Source organism: Electrona antarctica (genome assembly GCF_951216825.1).
Source record: "Electrona antarctica genome assembly, chromosome: 7".
Lineage (NCBI taxonomy): Eukaryota > Metazoa > Chordata > Actinopteri > Myctophiformes > Myctophidae > Electrona > Electrona antarctica.
This window is the reverse complement of record NC_136812.1, coordinates 8,530,566-8,552,730: the sequence shown is the minus strand read 5'-3', so window position 1 is coordinate 8,552,730 and position 22,165 is coordinate 8,530,566. Positions and strand designations below refer to the sequence as shown.

The following is a 22,165-nucleotide window of genomic DNA, read 5'->3' as shown; positions in this document are numbered from 1 at the left end:
TCCGTGGCTCAAATGCTGAATAAATAATGAGCCTTAATATGAAAAAGGTTGAGAACCCCTTCTCTACCAGACTCCCAGAGATGTCTGGATGGTTCATGATGTAGTAAAGGTTGAGAACCCCTTCTCTGCCAGACTCCCAGAGATGTCTGGATGGTTCATGATGTAGTAAAGGTTGAGAACCCCTTCTCTGCCAGACTCCCAGAGATGTCTGGATGGTTCATGATGTAGTAAAGGTTGAGAACCCCTTCTCTACCAGACTCCCAGAGATGTCTGGATGGTTCATGATGTAGTAAAGGTTGAGAACCCCTTCTCTGCCAGACTCCCAGAGATGTCTGGATGGTTCATGATGTAGTAAAGGTTGAGAACCCCTTCTCTGCCAGACTCCCAGAGATGTCTGGATGGTTCATGATGTAGTAAAGGTTGAGAACCCCTTCTCTGCCAGACTCCCAGAGATGTCTGGATGGTTCATGATGTAGTAAAGGTTGAGAACCCCTTCTCTGCCAGACTCCCAGAGATGTCTGGATGGTTCATGATGTAGTAAAGGTTGAGAACCCCTTCTCTGCCAGACTCCCAGAGATGTCTGGATGGTTCATGATGTAGTAAAGGTTGAGACCCCTTCTCTGCCAGACTCCCAGAGATGTCTGGATGGTTCATGATGTAGTACAAGATCAGAGAGGATGTATTCTGGCCCGAAAACACCCAATGCTTTATAAACTAACAACTAACAGAAGGAGCATACAATAGGATTTGTATAATCTGCTGGCAAGTGCTTGCAAATACATAATATGTTGAAAATGAACACGGCAGGGCAGACTTTTAGTCCTATTTTACAGAATTCTCTTCAGGGAGGTCCTTCAAATAACTCCCAGCCCATATCAACCATTTTTCACAATGGGTTATTTTAGTATCTGGGATAACCAAGGCAAGCCCACTACAAAACCCTATACTGTGTTTTCACATCCCTGTTGAAACAGAGTAAATATGGACAACGTATTGAACCAGTGGTTTTCAACCCTTTTCACATCAAGGTCCATTATTTATTTGGCATTTGAGCCACGGTCCACCATGAGATTTAGCCTCCCACAATTCCATGCTGTATTGATGTTGGTACTAGGGCTGTCCCCGACTAAGGATTTGTATAGTCGAAATTAATATGAATACATTTGCTGTTAGTCGACTGATAGTCGACTGAACACCCCCCTGCACCCCCCCCCCCAAAAAAAACAACACATTTGCATTAAGGTTGGGCGATAAGCTCTCAAGGCGCCGCGTCCTGCCTGTTTTTGCAGCGCCGTTCGCTACGCGTTGAGAGCTTGTAGATCCGTCTATTTTTGCAGCGCAGCTGCGCAGCCAGGGTAACAAAATAAAAAATAAGTTACAGGTGGAGATGAAGTGAAGTTGGAACGGACAAGCAGCTGCACAAGCTAACATCACAACCACTGGCTGGTGACACAGTGTTGTTAGCCGCAGCAACATGTAGCCTGCCCTGGTAACTTCTCCTCCTCCCCGGAGAACTCTTGCCTCCCCGCACCGTCGGGGAGGCTGATCCACAAGCTCTCAAGGCATCGCGTCCTGCCTGTTTTTGCAGCGCCGTTCGCTACGCGTTGAGAGCTTGTAGATCTGTCTATTTTTGCAGCGCTGGTGTCGGGGTTCGTTCACGTTGTCAATAAAAAAATAACCTAGATTACAGGCGGAGATGAAGTTCAATCAGTGGGTTGAATCAGTAGCTACGCGCTAAGCTAACGATCCCCGACCCTACACTAACACTAGCAGCCTGTTTTTTATTTTCCCCCCGACTTCACGGGTGGCGCATTGGGATTGTGATGAGACACGAGACAGCAGTGTGCATTCTGTTGTGACTGTATATTATTAAACTGCATGGACTGGACTCCGGAGCATAAACAACATGTAGGCTACAGTACAGTAGCCTCCCTCGGCTCGGTCCCTCCCAGCCTTTACTCTGGCTGCCAGAGTGTTGTTCCCCGATGCTGCGGTGCGGGGACTGGGAGCATACCATTATAACGGAGGGGTTTTCCACCCGGCCCAAAAGAAAAAATTCGTCCCGACTGTTTTTTTTTTTTTTTCTTTTGGTGAACATCGACTGAGAGGTTGTCAGTCGACTGAGACCCGTTCCGATCGATTAGTCGACTATTAGACTAATCGAGGTCAGCCCTAGTTGGTACCATAGGCGAGATAACAGGCAAACCTTTATCAAAATAACAATTTTTCTACATTCTCTAATTGTGTAGAAATTTTTGGTTTCATTTTACGCTCTCAAGAGTTAAGTTACTGTTAAACATCATATTACTTCATTTACAAGAAGTCTACACAATTAGATGATTTTGACAGCATAACCAACTCAGTGGCCTTGTGGTTAGAGTGTCCGCCCTGAGACTGGGAGGTCGGGGTTCGCTCCCCGGCCGGGTCATACCAAAGACCCAGTACCTTCCTGCTTGGCACTCGGCATCAAGAGTTGGATTGGGGGTTAGTCCCTGCGACATACTAGCATCATGTCCAGGGGGTGTACTTCTACAGTACATCAAGCTGCCTCACGCTACAGATACAAGAGATATAGGCTCCTGCCCTATGGGCCTCATGTCTCGACAAGACTTACTTACCAACAGCATGGAATTGTGGACAGAATCTTACCCAACGATAACAAAATATTCGTTAGTTTTGGGTCTGAGAGGCTAAATGTTATCAAATGGTGGGTCAAATGCTGAATCAATAATGGACCTTGATGTGAAAAGAGTTGAAAACCACTATTATACTATTAGACTACACGGACAGATTTCCTTCACTAAAGTGAAGAGCAACAAAGGGTAAGGAATAGCAGTAAGGAATTAGCCTGGCTAATAAGCCAGACCGAATCAGCCGTTGGCAAAACAAAGATTGCCTGCCGGAGTGCCGGCGGATACGACAGTGTGATTTGAGTCTGGCTTATTAGCCAGGCTAGTAAGGAATAGCATTTCTTTGGCCAAAAAAAAATAACCTAGCAAGAGACAAAGGAAGGAGAGGGCATGTTGTTCTGGACCTGATTTATCAACACAGGCACAAATGAGGTCAGTTCAGTTCACCTTGGGCGTTGGACTGCGATTTACACAGTATATTACATGGAGGGCCATGATTCTTTTTTTTTGCCTTTCTTGTTTTCCTATCTACGGCTTCCTTCTTGCCCGTCTGCACAGTACTGTAGTTCGATTTTAATCTGCTTTCCCTACAGGCCATTTTTCTGCCTTTCTCCATAGCACCACTTTTGTTTTTTATTCTATTTTAGGTCAATACAAAATCCTAACGATATAGTGTGTGTCTTCTAGCTCAGGGGTTCTCAACGTTTTTGTCCGGGGACCCCCGGAAATGGTTTGGCAATGTCTCGGGACCCCCGCCCCGCCCCCTCCCGACCCCCAATATAAATTGACTGCTACAATAACCTTAACCCATTTTGGGCGGGAACCCCTTTTGGTGTTTTAAGCATTGTTATAATTTAGCTATTGAAAAATAGCAGATCTACAAGCTCATAGCGCGCCACCGAGTGGCGCGCTACGAGCTTGTAGGTCTGCTATTTTTGAAAAATCGTGAAAATAAAATTTTTTGAATACAAAAAATTTTTGTAACCGCATTAAATGTGTGTTCAGTGGAGTGCATATCTCCACCAGGCCGGGTGGAACTCCATATTTGGACATAAGTCTGATGTCATCAAGATGACGTTGTTACTTGTAGGTCTGTACCAATATATAAGTGGTGGTGTGAGCAATGTGACTGCATTCTGTTACAGAGCAACGCTTGAGAAGTCCAGATTTTCCAACCTTGTCTTTGTGTGTAAAATGTGGAGGTGGACTGTGAATCTGAACGGTCCTGGTCCAGGAGGAGATGGTGCGGCTGTGACCGTCGGACACAAGGTGTACGCGATCGGAGGGAGCATCATTAACGGGAACAGCAGTAACCAGGTTGAAGTTCGCGTCTTCAACACAGTGTCTTTGTGCTGGAGGAAGTTGTCTCCTGTGACAACTGGAAGAGAACGCCACCATGAGGTTCCATCCGTGCGTGATGGCCACACAGCTGTGCTGATTGAAGATACAGTCTACCTCTTGGGAGGGCGGACTTACCAAGGTTACTGCAACGTGCTTTATGCATTTGATGTCGACGCCCACAGATGGTTTAAACCACAGGTTTCTGGGACTGTTCCAGAGGAAAGGAGCTACCACTCAGCCTGCGTCTTGGGGAAGGTCATGTATATTCATGGGGGGCGGACCCAGACTGGATACACTAATGACATCTACAAGTTGGACACCACCACAATGGTCTGGACTTTAATTAACGCCAGAGGAACTCCACCTCCTGCTTCATGGTATCACTCTTCTACTACCATCGGGACAAAGATTTTTGTATTTGGAGGCTGGAGAAGGTGCTATCAGTACCACAACACCATCAGAGTGTTTGACACAGAGACCGACCTCTGGCTGGACACACCTTCTACACAGCTTCTACCAGAAGGACATGAGGATTATTCAGTCTTTACCTACAATGGAGAGCTGTACGTTTGTGGTGGTTGGAACGGTATCCAGGTCCTCAATGATGTGTGGAAATTCAGTCCAGACACCTTCTCCTGGAAGAAGGTTGAGCCCAAGGGGAAAGGCCCGTCTCTGACGTCTAGTATGTGCTGTTGCATGATGGGAGATCGAATATTCCTTTTTGGATACAAATGGATTCTAAGGGATGGAACATACCCACCCACATCATCTGATGACCTGTATGTCTTAGACTTCAGTCCTAGCCTCAAGACATTATGTAAGCTAGCAGTTATTCAGTACGGTCTGGAGCAGTCGGACCTCACACACGACATCAGGTGGGAACTGGCAGCCATGACTAGCAACAGCAACAACTGGAACACATAATGTCAGTGTTCTCACTTTCAAATGACAGCGAACAGCACCATGTTGTGTAGAAACAGCAGAGTTGCAGTCGCAAAGGAAACGGAACTAGAGACGACCTCAGAATCCCATCCTGATCCACCAACTGTCTGTTGTTTCCAAGGTTTTTTTTTTTTTTTTAACCACAGTGTTATCCAGCTTAGGTGTTTGGGGCAGAAGACCCCGAGCAGACCCAGGACCAGGCGGAGGGATCACATCTCCACACTGGCCTTGGAACGCCTCAGGATCCCCCAGGAGGACAGTTACTAATGTTGCTCTGGAGAGGGAAGTCTGGAGCTCTCTGCTGGAGCCGTTGCCCCCGCGACCCGACTACAGATAAGCGGTTCAAGATGGATGGATGTCACCCAGCAAGGCATGCAATGACTGGTGGAATTCAAGCTTCAAATGGATATATATAAAGCACTTTGAGCTGCATTTCATGTCATGAAAGGTGCTATACAATTTATTTTATTTTATTATTATTATTATTATCGATATTAGAATTATTTCTAGATCTCACACACACACACACACACACACACACACACACACACACACACACACACACACACACACACACACACACACACACACACACACACACACACACACACACACACACACACAGAGTATATGATACCCGATGTTGATGTCATCAGTGTATCATAATGGAATCGCTGTCATTGCCATTTTTGAAGCTATTGGTGCAGTTTTGCGTTGCGCTTCAGCACGGTCGGGAAGCCTCTTCAGTTCTTCAGCGATAACTCGTCTAATAGCGGCGCCGAGCGATCTGCATGGCTACGTTTCTAGTACATTTCATTGGAGTGCAGTCGTCAGCGTGTTATTCACTCGGTTGATTCCCTGATTTGTTATGTGAGGCACTCGGCAGCACCCGGGGCCATCCTGTGTGTTGTGGAGGATCCTTGACACCTCAGTGCGGACGGACGGACGGACGGACAGCAAGGCCTCTATTCCCTGACTGCCTGACTGACTGACTGACTGACTGACTGCCTGACTGACTGACTGACTGACTGACTGACTGACTGACTGACTGCCTGACTGACTGACTGACTGACTGCCTCCCTGGCAGTGGCAACTCTTGGATCCCCCGGTTCTAGGTCACCCCCAGTGCACTCACAGGGGTGCCTGACAGGTAGCCATGCGGCAAAGCAAAACCCCGTGCTGCCATGCGCCTCGCTGAGAGGAGCTACGGGTGAAATAAAGCTACGGCAAGACTTCTGTAACAGCCTTGTTCGTGTGTGTGTGTGTGTGTGTGTGTGTGTGTGTGTGTGTGTGTGTGTGTGTGTGTGTGCCTGTGCGTGTGCACGACTGCACTCGATGATTGTGTATTTGTCTGTCTTACGTGTTTTGCACTCTCTTGACAACAGCTATGGGTGGAGTAGAGCAGTGGAAACATATTATATGCTTGTGTGCTCGCGTGTGTGTGTGTGTGTGTGTGTGTGTGTGTGTGTGTGTGTGTGTGTGTGTGTGTGTGTGTGTGTGTGTGTGTGTGTGTGTGTGTGTGTGTGTGCGCGCGCGTGCGTGTGTGTGTATTCTGCCTGTGCAACTACCCGAGCTATAACCTGCGGCAGCAGCCATCCATAACCGTCCATCAGTGAGCGATGGTGAGGCTCTGTGTCGATCAGAGCTAAAGCTCTCCCTCTCTCGCCCCAACCAGCCGTCCCCGGTGGAAGGGGAGAGAGAAACACTAATGGCCTCTCGTTATAGAGAAATGCCAACATGAAACAGTCTCTAATGAGCAGTTTTCTGTTTTGTACGTCTCTCAAGGGCTTGTTGTTATTGGCAGGAAATTGATTGGCAGCGAGCCCGGCCCCATGGGGCCACTGCGATATTCTACAACAAAGTTAGTGTTGCAGCAAAAAGGCAGCTTTTTGAGTTGTTGGTTACTGCAGTATTTATGTTTATAATATGTCTGTGTGTGTATTGTTACAAAACCCAGACATCCTGTTTGCTAGAGCCTACCTTTCTCTTTGTTGTTGTAAAAAAATAAAATAACCCATTCTGGACCCCTTTTCAGTGATGTAAATAGGTTTTCAATGTAATGAGTCCCGGGATGCAGGGATGGTCTTTTAGATGAGTCCCAGGGACATTTTATGAGTCCCACTTCAACAAAGTTTTGCCATTTTTACATATTGCAGCATTTAACATTTAACTTGTGGTTATATTCATGTAGAAAACAAAATTATTATTATAACTAAAGCTAGCAAAACATTGCGGTTTTTTTACGTGTATTATTTTTACTGTACATGCTGAGTACAGTAGTGCATCCCGTGGATGCAGAGGTCGTTGTTTTATTGCGTCCCTTAACTATAAACTGCGTTTTGGGATGCAAAATGCACCCTATTTTAATCTCTGCCTTTTGGTGTTTTAACTAAGCATTATGTTATACTTTAGCTATTGAAAAATAGCAGATCTACAAGCTCATAACGCGCCACCGAGTGGCGCGCTACGAGCTTGTAGGTCTGCTATTTTTGAAAATTCAGAAAAATGCGGCACAAATCTTTGAATATATATTCTTTCAGAGCGAAGCGTTTTTTTTAAATTTTGACGCCAGACCTAAATGGGATAAACAGACAAAAACTCCAACGCGCAAAACATTTCCCAGGGACTGACCTCTGTCCCAGTCTGCGATCCAATTTGCTCCATAGCCTTCTCTGTCCACTGACACCCTTGTGCCTATTACCAGCTGCATTTGAACAGCATCAAGCAGCCAGGCACATTTTTGTTCCGGGTACATAAAGGCAGGCTGGTATGCTCCAAGGTTTTATTTCAAACAACTTTCAGATGAAGGCCCTTCCCTGAAAAAAGGCAGCCCTGTCAGAAGCAGCAGGCCTCCATCCAGGATGGCAACGTGTCCAACCGGAGTGTGTTAAGCCATTTAGGCCTGACGTCGAAATTAAAAAATATATATATATTCTAAATTCTGACAGTTTTCTGAAATACCTCATGTTTCTGTATCAGTGGTGCTCATTATTTCATGTCAAGGACCCCAAAAATGATATGCAATTGGCCGCCGACCCCCATCTGAAAATATGTTGTTCCAGGGACTACCCCAGAAGCAAAGATTTGAGTTAGTTCGTTCTGAAAAAATATATATTCCAAATTTGCGCCACATTTTCACAATAAAAAAAAAATAGCAGACCTACAAGCTCGTAGCGCGCCACTCGGTGGCGCGCTATGAGCTTGTAGATCTGCTATTTTTCAATAGCTAAAGTATAACATAATGCTTAGTTAAAACACATAGAGGTCATGCAGGCATCATATTATTTCCCTGCCTGGCAAGGGGCAAATAAATGGGAATATAAGGCCTCCTCGTGTGAGGAAAGCTGTGGGTTGTCCACATTTTAAATGGAAAAAACAATAGGCCAATTTTCTCTCTGAATAGGTAGAGAAACGGGGTCTCCTCCACGCTCATGAAAATTACTGGAAATAATTTGAAATTAGAAAAACTGTTTCCCAGGTCTGGAAAAGATTTGTAATTAATATGCACTGTTAATATGTTCACTGAATTATAAATCAATCAGTGGGGGGGTATTAACCCATTTAGGCCTGACGTCGAAATAATACAAATCTTCTAAATCCTCCAGTTTTCTGAAATAAATATTTTCACGATTTAAAAAAAATAGCAGACCTACAAGCTCGTAGCGCGCCACTCGGTGGCGTGCTACGAGCTTGTAGATCTGCTATTTTTCAATAGCTAAATTACAACAAAGTATGGAACACGTTACCAACTATAATCACGGAAGCACCCAGTAAGGCTAGTTTTAAGAGGCTCCTTAAGAGACACCTGATCAATTACCCCAATTTTATAATTAACTGACATCATTTAAGGGGATGTCTTGTTTAGTGTTTTTATTTTCTCTGTATTTTTAATGTCTTAAATGCATTTGTATTTTGTATTATGAATGTATTTTTTTCAAGATTGCACCTGTTTTTATTGTGCAGTGTTATTTTTTTATTGTGTTGTGTTATATGTATTGTTTGTCATGGACCCCAGGAAGAGTAGCTGCTACTTCGGTGGCAGCTAATGGGGATCCATCTGAATAAAACAGAATAAACAGAATAAAAACAACATAATGTTTAAAACACCAAAAGGGGTAGGTGATGCAGCAAAAATGTGGCACAGCATATATAATGGAATTCTCTGAGTCTACTGCATGTGTAGACACAAAGGTATAGCATGATATATTCTATGCTTAATTGTTTTGCTAACCCTACCTACACTATAGTCCAAAGAAATCCTTGTGGCATTGCAAACTGAAGTAAGAAAAACGTGTGTGACATATTGTGCCATATGATTGCAATAGGCCTGGAAATGGGATGAAATATTTTGGTAACGTTATCCCATTTTGGGCGGGAACATTATGTTGTAATTTAGCTATTGAAAAATAGCAGACCTACAATCTCGTAGCGTGCCACCGAGTGGCACGCTACGAGATTGTAGGTCTGCTATTTTTGAAAAATTGTGAAAATATTTATTTTAGAAAACTGGAGGATTTAGAAGATTTTTTTTTTATTTTGAGGTCAGGCCTAAATGGGTTATGGTAAATTCATTGCAAATGTGACTGGGAACCCTGTGATGAACAGGATTAAAGGTGGTTGCACACTGGACGCGTTTTTCGGAAAACCGATGGAGAAACGCCGCTAAAAATCCGAAAAACGCGCTCGGTGTGTGGGGACCTTTAGAGTAGACATTAATTTGCTCCCCTTTTCCTGGTCCTGCCTTAGGAACAGTAGCAACAACACTAAAGCAGCTGTTGTGGCCGTGGCTGGGACACATATAGCATCAGTTGCTGCTGATGTTAACACAGCAGAGATTTGAACTCACTGTCCCATTATGAATAGAGACACACAGGGACTACAAATTTCACGCCCCCAAATGAGACAGCGTCCCCACTTCTGGTCCGTTGGCACGGATACTGCAGGCCAGCCCATAGAAGTCCATTGAAATTCAACTGTAGTTAGCCTACTTTTAAAATAATATGAAATGAACTGTATGAAGTGTCTTTGTCAACATATATTGTTGTTTTCTCAATAGAGGATGTATTTCACAACCACTTGAATGAGTTACCCATAATGTTAACGGAGCAGAGGGGAGACGGCAGACACAGAACCTGTCGCTTTTAAGGGACGTCACTGCCTTTACGAGGCTACGAGCGCCGACTTTGAAGAGTGGAATTCTCAATATACATCCCGATCCCGACTGACTTTGTATTCATGTCTATATTTTGAACATGTCACGGGCTCACTATATGTTCTACCTACCACGGAGCTCCGACGGTGTGTTTTACCGCTGTCAACTTGTTGTATAATTAACTTTGCTGAATAGTTGCATGGGAAAATAACCCAGCTAAATGGAGGAGTGACATCCTGACATTTTCAACTACCTAGTGAATTCTCCAGATGAGTATTAATAGTAGTCTTGCAAGATGCTGTTTAGATCATTTTCAACAAATACATAGCATATAAAACGAAATACAACAAATATATCTGGGTATTGAAAACCTCAAGGGATGCAACCGTGACGTATATACCGTGCGACCACTTTGACTTGAGAATTACAATGCTAATACTTTTCACAAACTGATGGAGTACATTATAGTACATTGTAGGATGTATATTGAGATGGCAGGTATGTGACATTGAAAAGGACAAATCAAACATATGGGACACTTTATTAGAACACAAAAAAAATCGCTACAGCCTCAGTAATGAACCAGTGAAATTAGGGTATTTTATGATGCCTCTCATAGGGATTGCATTGGCAGCTGCAGTACACAGTTGAAACGGACCAGAAGTGGGGCCGCTGTCTCATTTGTGGGCGTGAAATTTGTAGTCCCCGTGTGTCTCTATAGAGGGTATGCGCATGACATCATCATCAAACCCGGAAGCTATGCAGCAATGCCCACTGAGTGGCAAAAAACTACTTTCTGGCCTTGACAACCCATGCATCCAAACAGAAAAGTCCTATCTGATTGCATTAACCCATTTTGGGCGGGAACCCCTTTTGGTGTTAGCATTATGTTATGCTTTAGCTATTGAAAAATAGCAGGTCTGCTATTTTTGAAAAATTTAAGAACCACTGACATAGAAACAGCTTCTTCAGAAAACTGTCAGGATGTAGAAGACATTTATAGAATCTGATCTCAGGTCACAACGTTAAACAATGTTAAACTCACTTTGCATGTTGATTTGCCACTCAATGTGCCATTCACTTTAAGCATGAGCATACCCTCTATAGAGACCTTCATAAACCCCAACACTGCAGCCTCCAGTAGAACACTGTTGGTGTGTTACGGCCAGCTGTGGAACCCAATAATCATCGCTTCAACCGTCGTCTTTTTCCAAACAACGTGTTATTCTGCAGAGCAGATACATTCATTTAGACAGAGCCTATACGTTGTTTATTCTTCATTACACCGAAAATAGCAAGCTACCGTACAAGCTCACAACACGTCATAGATGAAACACTTTGTGAGTTTGGATAATTGCTGTTTTAGGTTTGTGACACGTTTGTGTGATTGAGCAAAACCTTTTTACATTAATTTTCTACATGACAAAAAAACTATCAAATAATGGTTTCCACATTTGTTTTTATAAATAATGTTTGATGTGGAAAGAATTGACAAGCTTTTTGTGTTGCCTTATAATTAAAATAATTTGGCCGTGTTCCCTCAAACTGATGCTGTTCACATAATGTAATTGTACCATCTGTGCAATAGTGCACTTTCTGAATGAATTTCTGAATGACCGAAATAGTAATTAGGATTCAAGAATTTGAATTGTGATAATTACATTTATTTAACATGCTTAACAACACATCTTGCAGGAAGAGACAATGAGAGAGCTTTACAACAGAAGGCCAACTATTAGGGGACTAAACTATTAGGGCATTTGAACACTGATGCAATTGCCTGTCATCAGTCACAATGTGGGACAGGGTCTCAATTTGTGGGACGCCTGAAAAGTCTTGGAAATGAGGGACTGTCCCACGCAAAGAGGGACATCTGGTCACCCCATTGCACACATGTACATTTGTAATGCCCATGCTTGCTATGTATAATTATGTTATTTAGTTTAATCCGATTTTATGAGATAATAATTGAGAGTTCTAGTAGCTATCTAGTATTACAATTTAGAGAATTCCACGCCCACAATGCTAATTAATTTGTACCCGTGGAGCGCACAACTTTGTGCGTGGGTTCAGGTGGCCAAGTCATAGACCGTGATGTATGCGGAAATGCCGTTCATGGCTGTGCTTTGTGTGGCCGTGATACGTCACTGCCTTTACCTCTGCGTTTTCAACCCAGGTTTGGGACTACTGGCCAATCACAGTGGGGCTTTCCTAGAACTGCGGTGATCACGGCACGCTCCCTCTCCCTGTACTTTCCCTACCTCTCTCTATCCTTGCTCTACTTCAACCCTCTCTCTCTCTCTCTGTCATTCAGAGAGAAAAAAACAACATGAGGGACAAGGCAAGAAGAGCTTTCTATCTATGCCATCAAAAGAAAGATAAAGTTAAACATCCCAATACAAGTCTGGCTAAAGATACTAGACTCAGTTATAGAACCCAATTCCCTCTATGGTTGCGGAGTCTAGGGCCCACTTGCCGAACAAGAACCTGAAAAATGGGGTAAACACCAAATGCAGACTCCAAAAACAGAGCATTGAAATTCTATTACCACCTAAAAGAAAGTGAACCAGACACACTCCACAAAAAGGCCCTCACATCCCTGGAATGATGTCCCCTCAGGCATTTAGTTCTGGGACTAGCACAAGCACAACCACCAGACAGAAAACAAACGGGACTACACCAAATCACAAGAAAACAAAAAGAAAGATCTTACACACTGGAAAAGATCTACCCGAAACCAGAGCAAAATGGAATGCTATTTAGCTGTAAACAAAGAATAGTAGCAGAATACTTGAGCACAATATAGACTCAGTGAACACAGTCTTGCCGCCACAGACAGAACCGGCTCCCAAGAGAACTATGCACCCACTGCACACAAAACGAGGTAGTAACTGAGCTACACTTCCTAACTGTCTGCCCATTGTACCAAGACATCAGAGACACACATCCCACGGATTGGTCCTTTGTATTTGCTCTTTAGTTTAGCGTACCCTCTCCCCCTCCCTTTTGAAAGGCCTTCAACAGTTCCATCAATGCGTGCGGGCGTGCGTGCGTGCGGGCGTGCGTGCGTGCGTGCGTGCGTGCGTGCGCGGAGAGAGACATAGTTATTTCATGAAACTCAAGATTATAACGTCCTGTCTCGTTATAGCGCTATCACAAACATGTCGCCCTGTGTAGCCTGCATGGCTATTCCTGTGTGTGTGAGAGAGAGAGATAGAGAGAGAGAGAGAGAGAGAGATGCGCCCTGTGTGGGTCTCGCGCTTGTATCACGGCATCCTGCACGTGCATGTCGAAATTAATTGGAATAAAAAAACAAATGATGTAGCCGCTGCCTATATGTATCGGGTCTGGATGGCATCTTGGTGAACTCTTGCAGTGTGTGATCCCTGGTCGGCGATCAATCGTTTTTAGTGTGAAAGCCACAAAGAACTTCTAAAAGACCATTTCCAGAGGGTCAGAGAGCTCTTCCAGGCACATACCCAGGCAGCATATCAGATAAATAGGCAGGTGCATTTCCATGAATAGATTTAAAAAGCAGCAGAAGGACCTTCAAATCAATTCAGGAACAAACAGGCAACCAGTGAAGTGACTTTAAAATGGGTGATATGTGTGCTCTCCATCTGGTCGTGGTCAGTACTTAGAAGCGTTAATATTCTGAACGTGATGCATGATGAACTGAGAAATTCACGGAGAAAAAAAAACACACACACACGCCACCCCACACACACACACACACACACACACACACACACACACACACACACACACACACACACACACACACACACACACACACACACACACACACACACACACACACACACACACACACACACACACACACACCTCTGAAAATAAGACATTGTCTGTCATTTCCATCTTTTAAGTACAAGCTAAAGAAATGGTTACTCAAGAACCAAACTTGTGTATAGTCTAATAGTCCAGTAGTGCACCTTGACATGAGCATATCCTATATTACTTGAAAGAAATGATGCACTTTATGCACAAGTTACGGCGGGGCTCCACCGGGCGTGTTGCGTCTCTGTCGCGTGCGCCAAAATACGAACTGGGGCAATTTTAAAGCAGTCACGCAACGCAACGCGGGCAGTGGAGCCACCCTTCATTGATTAAAAAGGGAACATTCCCTGACGGTGACGGAGACGCAACGCTGACGCGCCCGGTGGAGCCCCGGTGTTACTTACAATTCTGTGTTGCCCTTTGGAGGCACTGCTGAACTATATAGACGCACATTTTACCTTGTACTTTGTTCTTGTACACTGTATATACTGTATATGTTTTTATACTTTTTATACTTTGTCTCGGAATGTACCGTCTGTTTTTACGTTTTGTGTGAGGACTGTGGATGAAATTTAGCATTTTTGCTAATTCCGGTGTATTTACGTTGCATTTGGTTGTAATGTTCATGAATATGCCTGTCCTAATATAAACATATAAAGTAAAGTAATAACAATAAAAGTATAGTTGCACTGCTAAGTTAGCACGGGTGAGATGTTTGAGTGGTGCAACCACTCCCTTACGGAGCTATGTGTGTGGGTGTCTGGATGTTCCGGGGACCCCCCCCGAGGACTCCCCGGGGACCCCTGGAGACCCCCACCTGGTAACTCTCTCATTTCTATATACCGTTTCGGACGTGGGGCGGCTTGCCGGAACCAGGCCGGCACCCTGGCCGTGGTCCTGTGGGTCTGGAACTTCCGGGGACCCCCCTGGGACCCCCACGCGGAGTTGCACCACTCACTTCACACGGGTGTGATTTTTTCTTAACAGTTAACATTTAATTACTTGATCACTACAATGCATTGGTGACCACCGGCGCCGCAGGTGATGATTGTGCCGTAACTGGGCCAAAGCAGATTAGCAATTGCCAGCCCAATTCCTCCACAGCTACAATAACGTTTGCCCCATTATCGGCTTTTGTTTCATCCAGAGACCACTCTTGGAATGAGCAGCGAAGAGTATTGACCAGATTCTGTGGTTTTCTGGTGTGAAAACTCCAAGCAGTTCCCAGTTGGGAGTGCATTGTGCAAAGTGAGGCCCAAGTAGGGCATCATATTTACACTGGACCCGCATGTCCGTTGTAGCAGAAAGATGTTCCACTTATTCATGGACGGGTTAAAGTGGTAAGAGTGCCCTGTGCATAAAAAGGCAAATGGCTCAGGCCCCCTAGCTGGGCACATGCGCACTTGGTACAAGCCATAATCTGTGCGTGCAGTTATTTGATCTTCTTGGTTATACGTTTGTTTAACCCATTTTGACCTGAGATCAGATTCTAAAAATGTCTTCTACATCCTGACAGTTTTCTGAAAAAGCTATGTTTCTATGTCAGTCGTTCTTCGATTTTTCAAAAATAGCAGACCTACAAGCTCGTAGCGCGCCACTCGGTGGCGCGCTATGAGCTTGTAGATCTGCTATTTTTCAATAGCTAAAGCATAACATAATGCTAACACCAAAATGGTGTTAGCATGGTTCCCGCCCAAAATGGCTTAAGTGCATTTCTGGAATGTCTCTTTCTGAAATAAACAGGTTGTGCCTGGCAGTTCATACAGTATACTGTACGGTTTGTTGAAGGACTGAATCACGGCTCAAATTGATGGGTTGTTTTAAGTGCATACCACTTTTTTGCTAGACCGTTAGCATTTAGTCACTCTGGCAAGTGTCTCGGACGTAATGCTGAGCTTGTACCTCATCGAGTTAGAAGTACAACGGGTGCCTTTCACTGCATCGTATAAAGTGCTCCTAAGATGCGATGCTGGATTTCCTCGCAAGACATTGAATTGATATGTATGTGTGCGCATTACATGTCAAATTTATGTGTATGCTGTTTTGCCTTTTATACTGTGTGTTTAACCCATTTTGGGCGGGAACCCCTTTTGGTGTTTTAAACATTATGTTATAATGTAGCTATTGAAAAATAGCAGACCTACAAGCTCATAGCGCGCCACCGAGTGGCGCGCTACGAGCTTGTAGGTCTGCTATTTTTGAAAAATCGTGAAAATATTTATTTCAGAAAACTGGAGGATTTTTTAAATTTTGAGGTGAGGCCTAAATGGATTAAGTGATTTGCTTTGTTTGCTTATCCTATAATTGTGTGTGTGTGTGTGTGTGTGTGTGTGTGTGTACGTGTGTGTACGTGTGTGTGCGTGCGTGCGTGCGTGTGTGTGTGTACGTGTGTGTGTGTACGTGACATTGCAGGGAGTTTGGCCGCTGGAAGGTGAACAGCCTGGCCGTAGAGAGACAGGAGAACAATGGCGTCGCTCTGCCTCTGGACCCAGAGTTCCTCCACACCATCAGACAGCTGGGAAGGAGGCCCAGCCTCAGCGCCATCACCGACAGTATCATCAGGAAATACGGAACACACTTCCTGCTCTCTGCCACTCTGGGGGGTAAATAAAGAATCTGAACTCATTACTTCTGGTGACTTTACTCGGCTTGAGCACGTTGGAATAGAAAGGGAATGTTGTTCTAGCGAGAAGGCCGGAGCTATAGGAGACCAGCTAGCCCCTCCTATGTCCAGCTTTGAGGGTTTGTGTAAACACAAATATTGTCCTATTAACACAAACATCGAATGCCATTGACAATGAATGGCCAGCTTTGAGTGTTTGTGTAGACACAAACATCGAATGCCATTTACAATGAATGACCAGCTTTGAGTGTTTGTGCAAACACAAACATTGCAGAAACACAAACATTGAGACGAAGCTGAGGACGCAAATTCTAATTGGCCGGAATGAGATGATGTATGATGACGTGTGATGATAAAAGCGCCCCTCACTTCACACTGGTGTGATTTTTTTATACAACACACATAGTGATTGCCTCCTGTTACGTCATGTGGCAGCCAGCCACACAAGTGTGATTTTTTAAAATAATCGATTAAGTGTTTAAACTGATTTGTATGCTATATTAACTAATTATGCTGGGGACCCCCTGGAACCTCCTCAAGAACCCCTGGGGGTCCAAGGACCGCTCTTTGAGAACCACTAACCTACCTAATGTCAGTGCTCACTGTACATGTGCGTGGCAATTACAGGGGAAGAGTCATTAATGATCTTCGTGGACAAGCGGAGGTTGAGCAGGACGGCTGAAGTGAGCGAAGCCAACGGAACAGCTGTGACTCTGGAGGCGCTGCACCAGCTGGCCGCCTCCTACTTCATCGACAGAGAGAGCACCCTGCGCAAGCTGCACCACATCCAGATCGCCTCCACCGCCATCAAGGTACAGCGCAGCACGTGGCTCTCTGTCTGTCTGTCTGTCTGTCTGTCTGTCTGTCTGTCTGTGGCCCCTTTTACACCGAAATAACTTTGGTTCTAGAACTGGTTCCGCTCTAGATTTTTTAATGTCTGTTTTTTTTTTTTGCTTTCGCCTTTTTTTTTTTTAATATTTTTTATGGAGGGACAGACATTAGGCTGACAGGAAATGGGGAGAGAGATGGGGGGAAGACATGCAGTAAAGGCTGTCGGGATCGGGAGACGAACCCGCGGCACACTGCCAGACTGGATCACCAGCCAAGGTGCCTGGACCGCTGAGCCACGGCCCAGGCGGCACCGTTTGTTTTACATCACCATTACATCACCTAATCAACATGAGTTAGACTTAAATATATTAGCGCCCCTCACTTCACACGGGTGTGATTTTTTTGGTTCCAGTTCCGAACCAACTTTCAGCGTTCTGAACCAAGTCATTTTCGGTGGAAACTCTGAACTGGTTCAATATGAAAAAAATAACTGAAGCAGTGGCAGCGGTGGCGGAACGGATAGCGGCGCGGTCTTGATACCGGAAGGTTCCCAGTTCGAATCAGCCGTCCGACACGTTAAAAAAATGTTTTACCACCGCTGAAGTGCCCTTGAACAAGGCATTGAACCACTACGATGAAATGTGTTCTATGAGCAGGGCCTGGCTGGAAACAAGTTCTTGAGCTTAGCCCAGATACCCTGGGTAAATATAGATTTCATTTCATTTCATTTCATTTCATTTCAACCCCGGTGGAAAAGGGGCCTGTGTGTAGTGCAGTCAGTAGAAAAGGGGCCTGTGTGTAGTGCAGTCAGTAGAAAAGGGGCCTGTGTGTAGTGCAGTCAGTGGAAAAGGGGCCTGTGTGTAGTGCAGTCAGTAGAAAAGGGGCCTGTGTGTTGTGCAGTCAGTAGAAAAGGGGCCTGTGTGTAGTGGAGTCAGTAGAAAAGGGGCCTGTGTGTAGTGCAGTCAGGGGAAAAGGGGCCTGTGTGTAGTGCAGTCAGGGGAAAAGGGGCCTGTGTGTAGTGGAGTCAGTAGAAAAGGGGCCTGTGTGTAGTGCAGTCAGGGGAAAAGGGGCCTGTGTGTAGTGCAGTCAGTAGAAAAGGGGCCTGTGTGTAGTGCAGTCAGTAGAAAAGGGGCCTGTGTGTAGTGCAGTCAGTAGAAAAGGGGCCTGTGTGTAGTGCAGTCAGTGGAAAAGGGGCCTGTGTGTAGTGCAGTCAGTAGAAAAGGGGCCTGTGTGCAGTGCAGTCAGTAGAAAAGGGGCCTGTGTGTAGTGCAGTCAGTAGAAAAGGGGCCTGTGTGTAGTGCAGTCAGTAGAAAAGGGGCCTGTGTGTAGTGCAGTCAGTAGAAAAGGGGCCTGTGTGCAGTGCAGTCAGTAGAAAAGGGGCCTGTGTGTAGTGGTCAGTAGAAAAGGGGCCTGTGTGTAGTGCAGTCAGTAGAAAAGGGGCCTGTGTGTAGTGCAGTCAGTAGAAAAGGGGCCTGTGTGTAGTGCAGTCAGTAGAAAAGGGGCCTGTGTGTAGTGCAGTCAGTAGAAAAGGGGCCTGTGTGTAGTGCAGTCAGTAGAAAAGGGGCCTGTGTGTAGTGCAGTCAGTGGAAAAGGGGCCTGTGTGTAGTGCAGTCAGTAGAAAAGGGGCCTGTGTGTAGTGCAGTCAGTAGAAAAGGGGCCTGTGTGTAGTGCAGTCAGTAGAAAAGGGGCCTGTGTGTAGTGCAGTCAGTAGAAAAGGGGCCTGTGTGTAGTGCAGTCAGTAGAAAAGGGGCCTGTGTGTAGTGCAGTCAGTGGAAAAGGGGCCTGTGTGTAGTGCAGTCAGTGGAAAAGGGGCCTGTGTGTAGTGCAGTCAGTAGAAAAGGGGCCTGTGTGTAGTGCAGTCAGTAGAAAAGGGGCCTGTGTGTAGTGCAGTCAGTAGAAAAGGGGCCTGTGTGTAGTGCAGTCAGTAGAAAAGGGGCCTGTGTGTAGTGCAGTCAGTAGAAAAGGGGCCTGTGTGTAGTGCAGTCAGTGGAAAAGGGGCCTGTGTGTAGTGCAGTCAGTGGAAAAGGGGCCTGTGTGTAGTGCAGTCAGTAGAAAAGGGGCCTGTGTGTAGTGCAGTCAGTAGAAAAGGGGCCTGTGTGTAGTGCAGTCAGTAGAAAAGGGGCCTGTGTGTAGTGCAGTCAGTAGAAAAGGGGTCTGTGTGTAGTGCAGTCAGTAGAAAAGGGGCCTGTGTGTAGTGCAGTCAGTAGAAAAGGGGCCTGTGTGTAGTGCAGTCAGTAGAAAAGGGGCCTGTGTGTAGTGCAGTCAGTAGAAAAGGGGCCTGTGTGTAGTGCAGTCAGTAGAAAAGGGGCCTGTGTGTAGTGCAGTCAGTAGAAAAGGGGCCTGTGTGTAGTGCAGTCAGTAGAAAAGGGGCCTGTGTGTAGTGCAGTCAGTATAGAAAAGGGGCCTGTGTGTAGTGCAGTCAGTAGAAAAGGGCCCTGTGTGTAGTGCAGTCAGTGGCAAAAGCTTAGACACTGTAAAATCCAGAGTGTTAATTGAAATGTGCGAGTGTCTAAAACGTAACCAAATGGACCCGTTGTGGATCTGGAGAATTCTACTGAGGGTTAGAAGAACTCTGCTCCGCGTCGTGCTTCATATGCCTCCTGTGGCTTATTTTGCTTTAATAAATATCTCTTGATATCAAAGTCATTTTCTTGTATAGTATGCATTGCCGGTCCTGCAGTAGCCTGGCCATTTGCTAAATGCACAATAGCTCGGGTTACAGTTACTGGTACTAACGGCAGGGAAGCCATAAGGCTGCAAATAACATCCAATGGCATCAAGGATGCAGCCAAAACGGCCTGAAAAGTACCTTAATTGTGCATAGCCTTAGCCCCATAGGTTAGCAAGAATGTGTGCCACTGTACTGTAACGGTGGGGCTCCACCGGGCGCATTAAAAAAAAAACCCGAACCGGGGCAATTTTAATGCAGTCACGCAACGCAACGCGGGCAGTGGAGCCACCCTTCATTGATTAAAAAGGGAACATTCCCTGACGGTGACGGAGACGCGCCGCTGACGCGCCCGGTGGAGCCCCGGTGTAAATTTGGAATGTGTAATTTTAATATTGAACAGATCGTTACAGTTTGAAAATGCTATATTTCACCAGGTTTGAACAATACCAGATGACGACTTGCGTCAACTCATGCATCGAGACATCCACTTTCTTTAGAAGTTGTCAGTAGCTGCCGCTATTTGAGCGACACAGTGAATGCAATTCAAATGAGCCTATATTGTTTCTGCAGCATCCTAATGTTAAATATAGTGTAGATGAAAAGCAGAAACGAAGTGTGTCTATCTACCTGTTGAGAGAGTTTCCAGTTGCAATAGTATTTATTTATGCACCGTCTCATTTTGTTAAATTTATGTCCCCAGACGTTGCCGACAGTTTCAGCATAGAATTAACATTCTAATGTTAATTAATTTCTGCGTTCTTCTACACATCCAAAAATCAGCTGTACTCCCTTGAGATTCCTACGTCCTGTCAACAGTTTTTAGTTTAGTTAAAGTGACACAAACTCCTTAACACTGAGCATTTCACTGCGTAACTACTGCTCATCTTTGTAGCATAATAATCCACCACAGTGGGAAACATGGGTATGGGAGGGGCAGCGGCAGAGCTATGGAGGGCTCACAACTTTTTTTGTATTACATAAATAGAAGAATATATACAGAATATTACAGGAACAACAGGAGATATGCATATTACAAATTCAAGGTTATAACACAGATAGGTTTCACTTCCATCAGTCGTGTCTTGCGCGTGCGTGTGCGTTAGAGCAGTGGCGTGCACAGACATTTAGAGGGGCAGGTGCTCAAGTTAAAAAAGGGCACCTTGTGCAGCGCGTGGAACCGGCCGGTTGCCTTAATCCATTTTGGGCGGGAACCCCTTTTGGTGTTAGCATTATGTTATGCTTTAGCTATTGAAAAATAGCAGATCTACAAGCTCATAGCGCGCCACCGAGTGGCGCGCTATGAGCTTGTAGGTCTGCTATTTTTGAAAAAAAAAAAAAATGTTTTTTTTTTCTTCTTTTTTTCAAAAGGGCACATTGCCAAAAGGGCAGGGGGTGCTCTAGCACCCCCTAGTGTCTATCTGTGCACGCCACTGCGTTAGAGCCTTTGCTGTTTTCTTAATTCCGCACTCACCCGCTCCAGTGTTTCCACCTAGCCAGAAGCTGATAGTGTGGGGGGGGGGAGCTTTCACGCATACACACGCATGCAGCGCACAAAATGTGTGATTTTTGTGGGGGGTTATTTTGCTGTCTTTTGCGATAATTTGCCATTTTTTTGCCTATTCGTGGCCACTTACTAAAAATCTTATTGTGGTGGCTGGTCATTATTGTGTGGTGGGCCACCCCACTGTGCTCCTACTGGATTTCTGACCATCACCACCCATTTCTGCAAAGGTTACTTTTTGACAACCCAGTGCCCACTCCTAAAACAATAAAATAATAGCAGTAATGCAATACAGTGACTAGTGAGGACATGAATAACAAGGAATTTAAAAGATCAATTAAAAGCAAGAGTGTAGAAGTAGGTCTTGAGCTGTGCTTTAAAAGTGTCTACAGAGGCTGCCTGTCGAAAGTATAGTGGGAGTTTGTTCCACGCTGTCACCGTGTTTTTAGTTGCCATTTTTTTAGGCACAGCGAGCAGGCCAGCAGTGGAAGAGCTGAAGGGGCGGTTTGGGACATATTTAGGCAGTCAGTCATGTAGGTAGGAAGGTGCGAGACCATTGAGAGCTTTATAAACAAGTAAAATCATTTTAAAATCAAACCTAGGCTCACACTAGCTGCCATTGACAAGATTATGTGGTGGTTTAGTGATTTACGATAGAGGGCGCTCTTCCCGAAGC

General features: G+C 45.1%; 1 protein-coding gene across 1 annotated transcript in view; it reads left to right on the top strand.

The window, feature by feature from the left end:
- brinp3a.1 (bone morphogenetic protein/retinoic acid inducible neural-specific 3a, tandem duplicate 1) overlaps positions 1–22,165 on the top strand; it is a 97,202-nt gene that overhangs the window by 16,871 nt on the left and 58,166 nt on the right. Inside the window, exons 3-4 of the mRNA XM_079506285.1 lie at positions 16,276–16,466; positions 17,114–17,298. Coding sequence (XP_079362411.1) covers positions 16,276–16,466; positions 17,114–17,298 — 376 coding nt within the window. The remainder of the gene's footprint in view (positions 1–16,275; positions 16,467–17,113; positions 17,299–22,165) is intronic.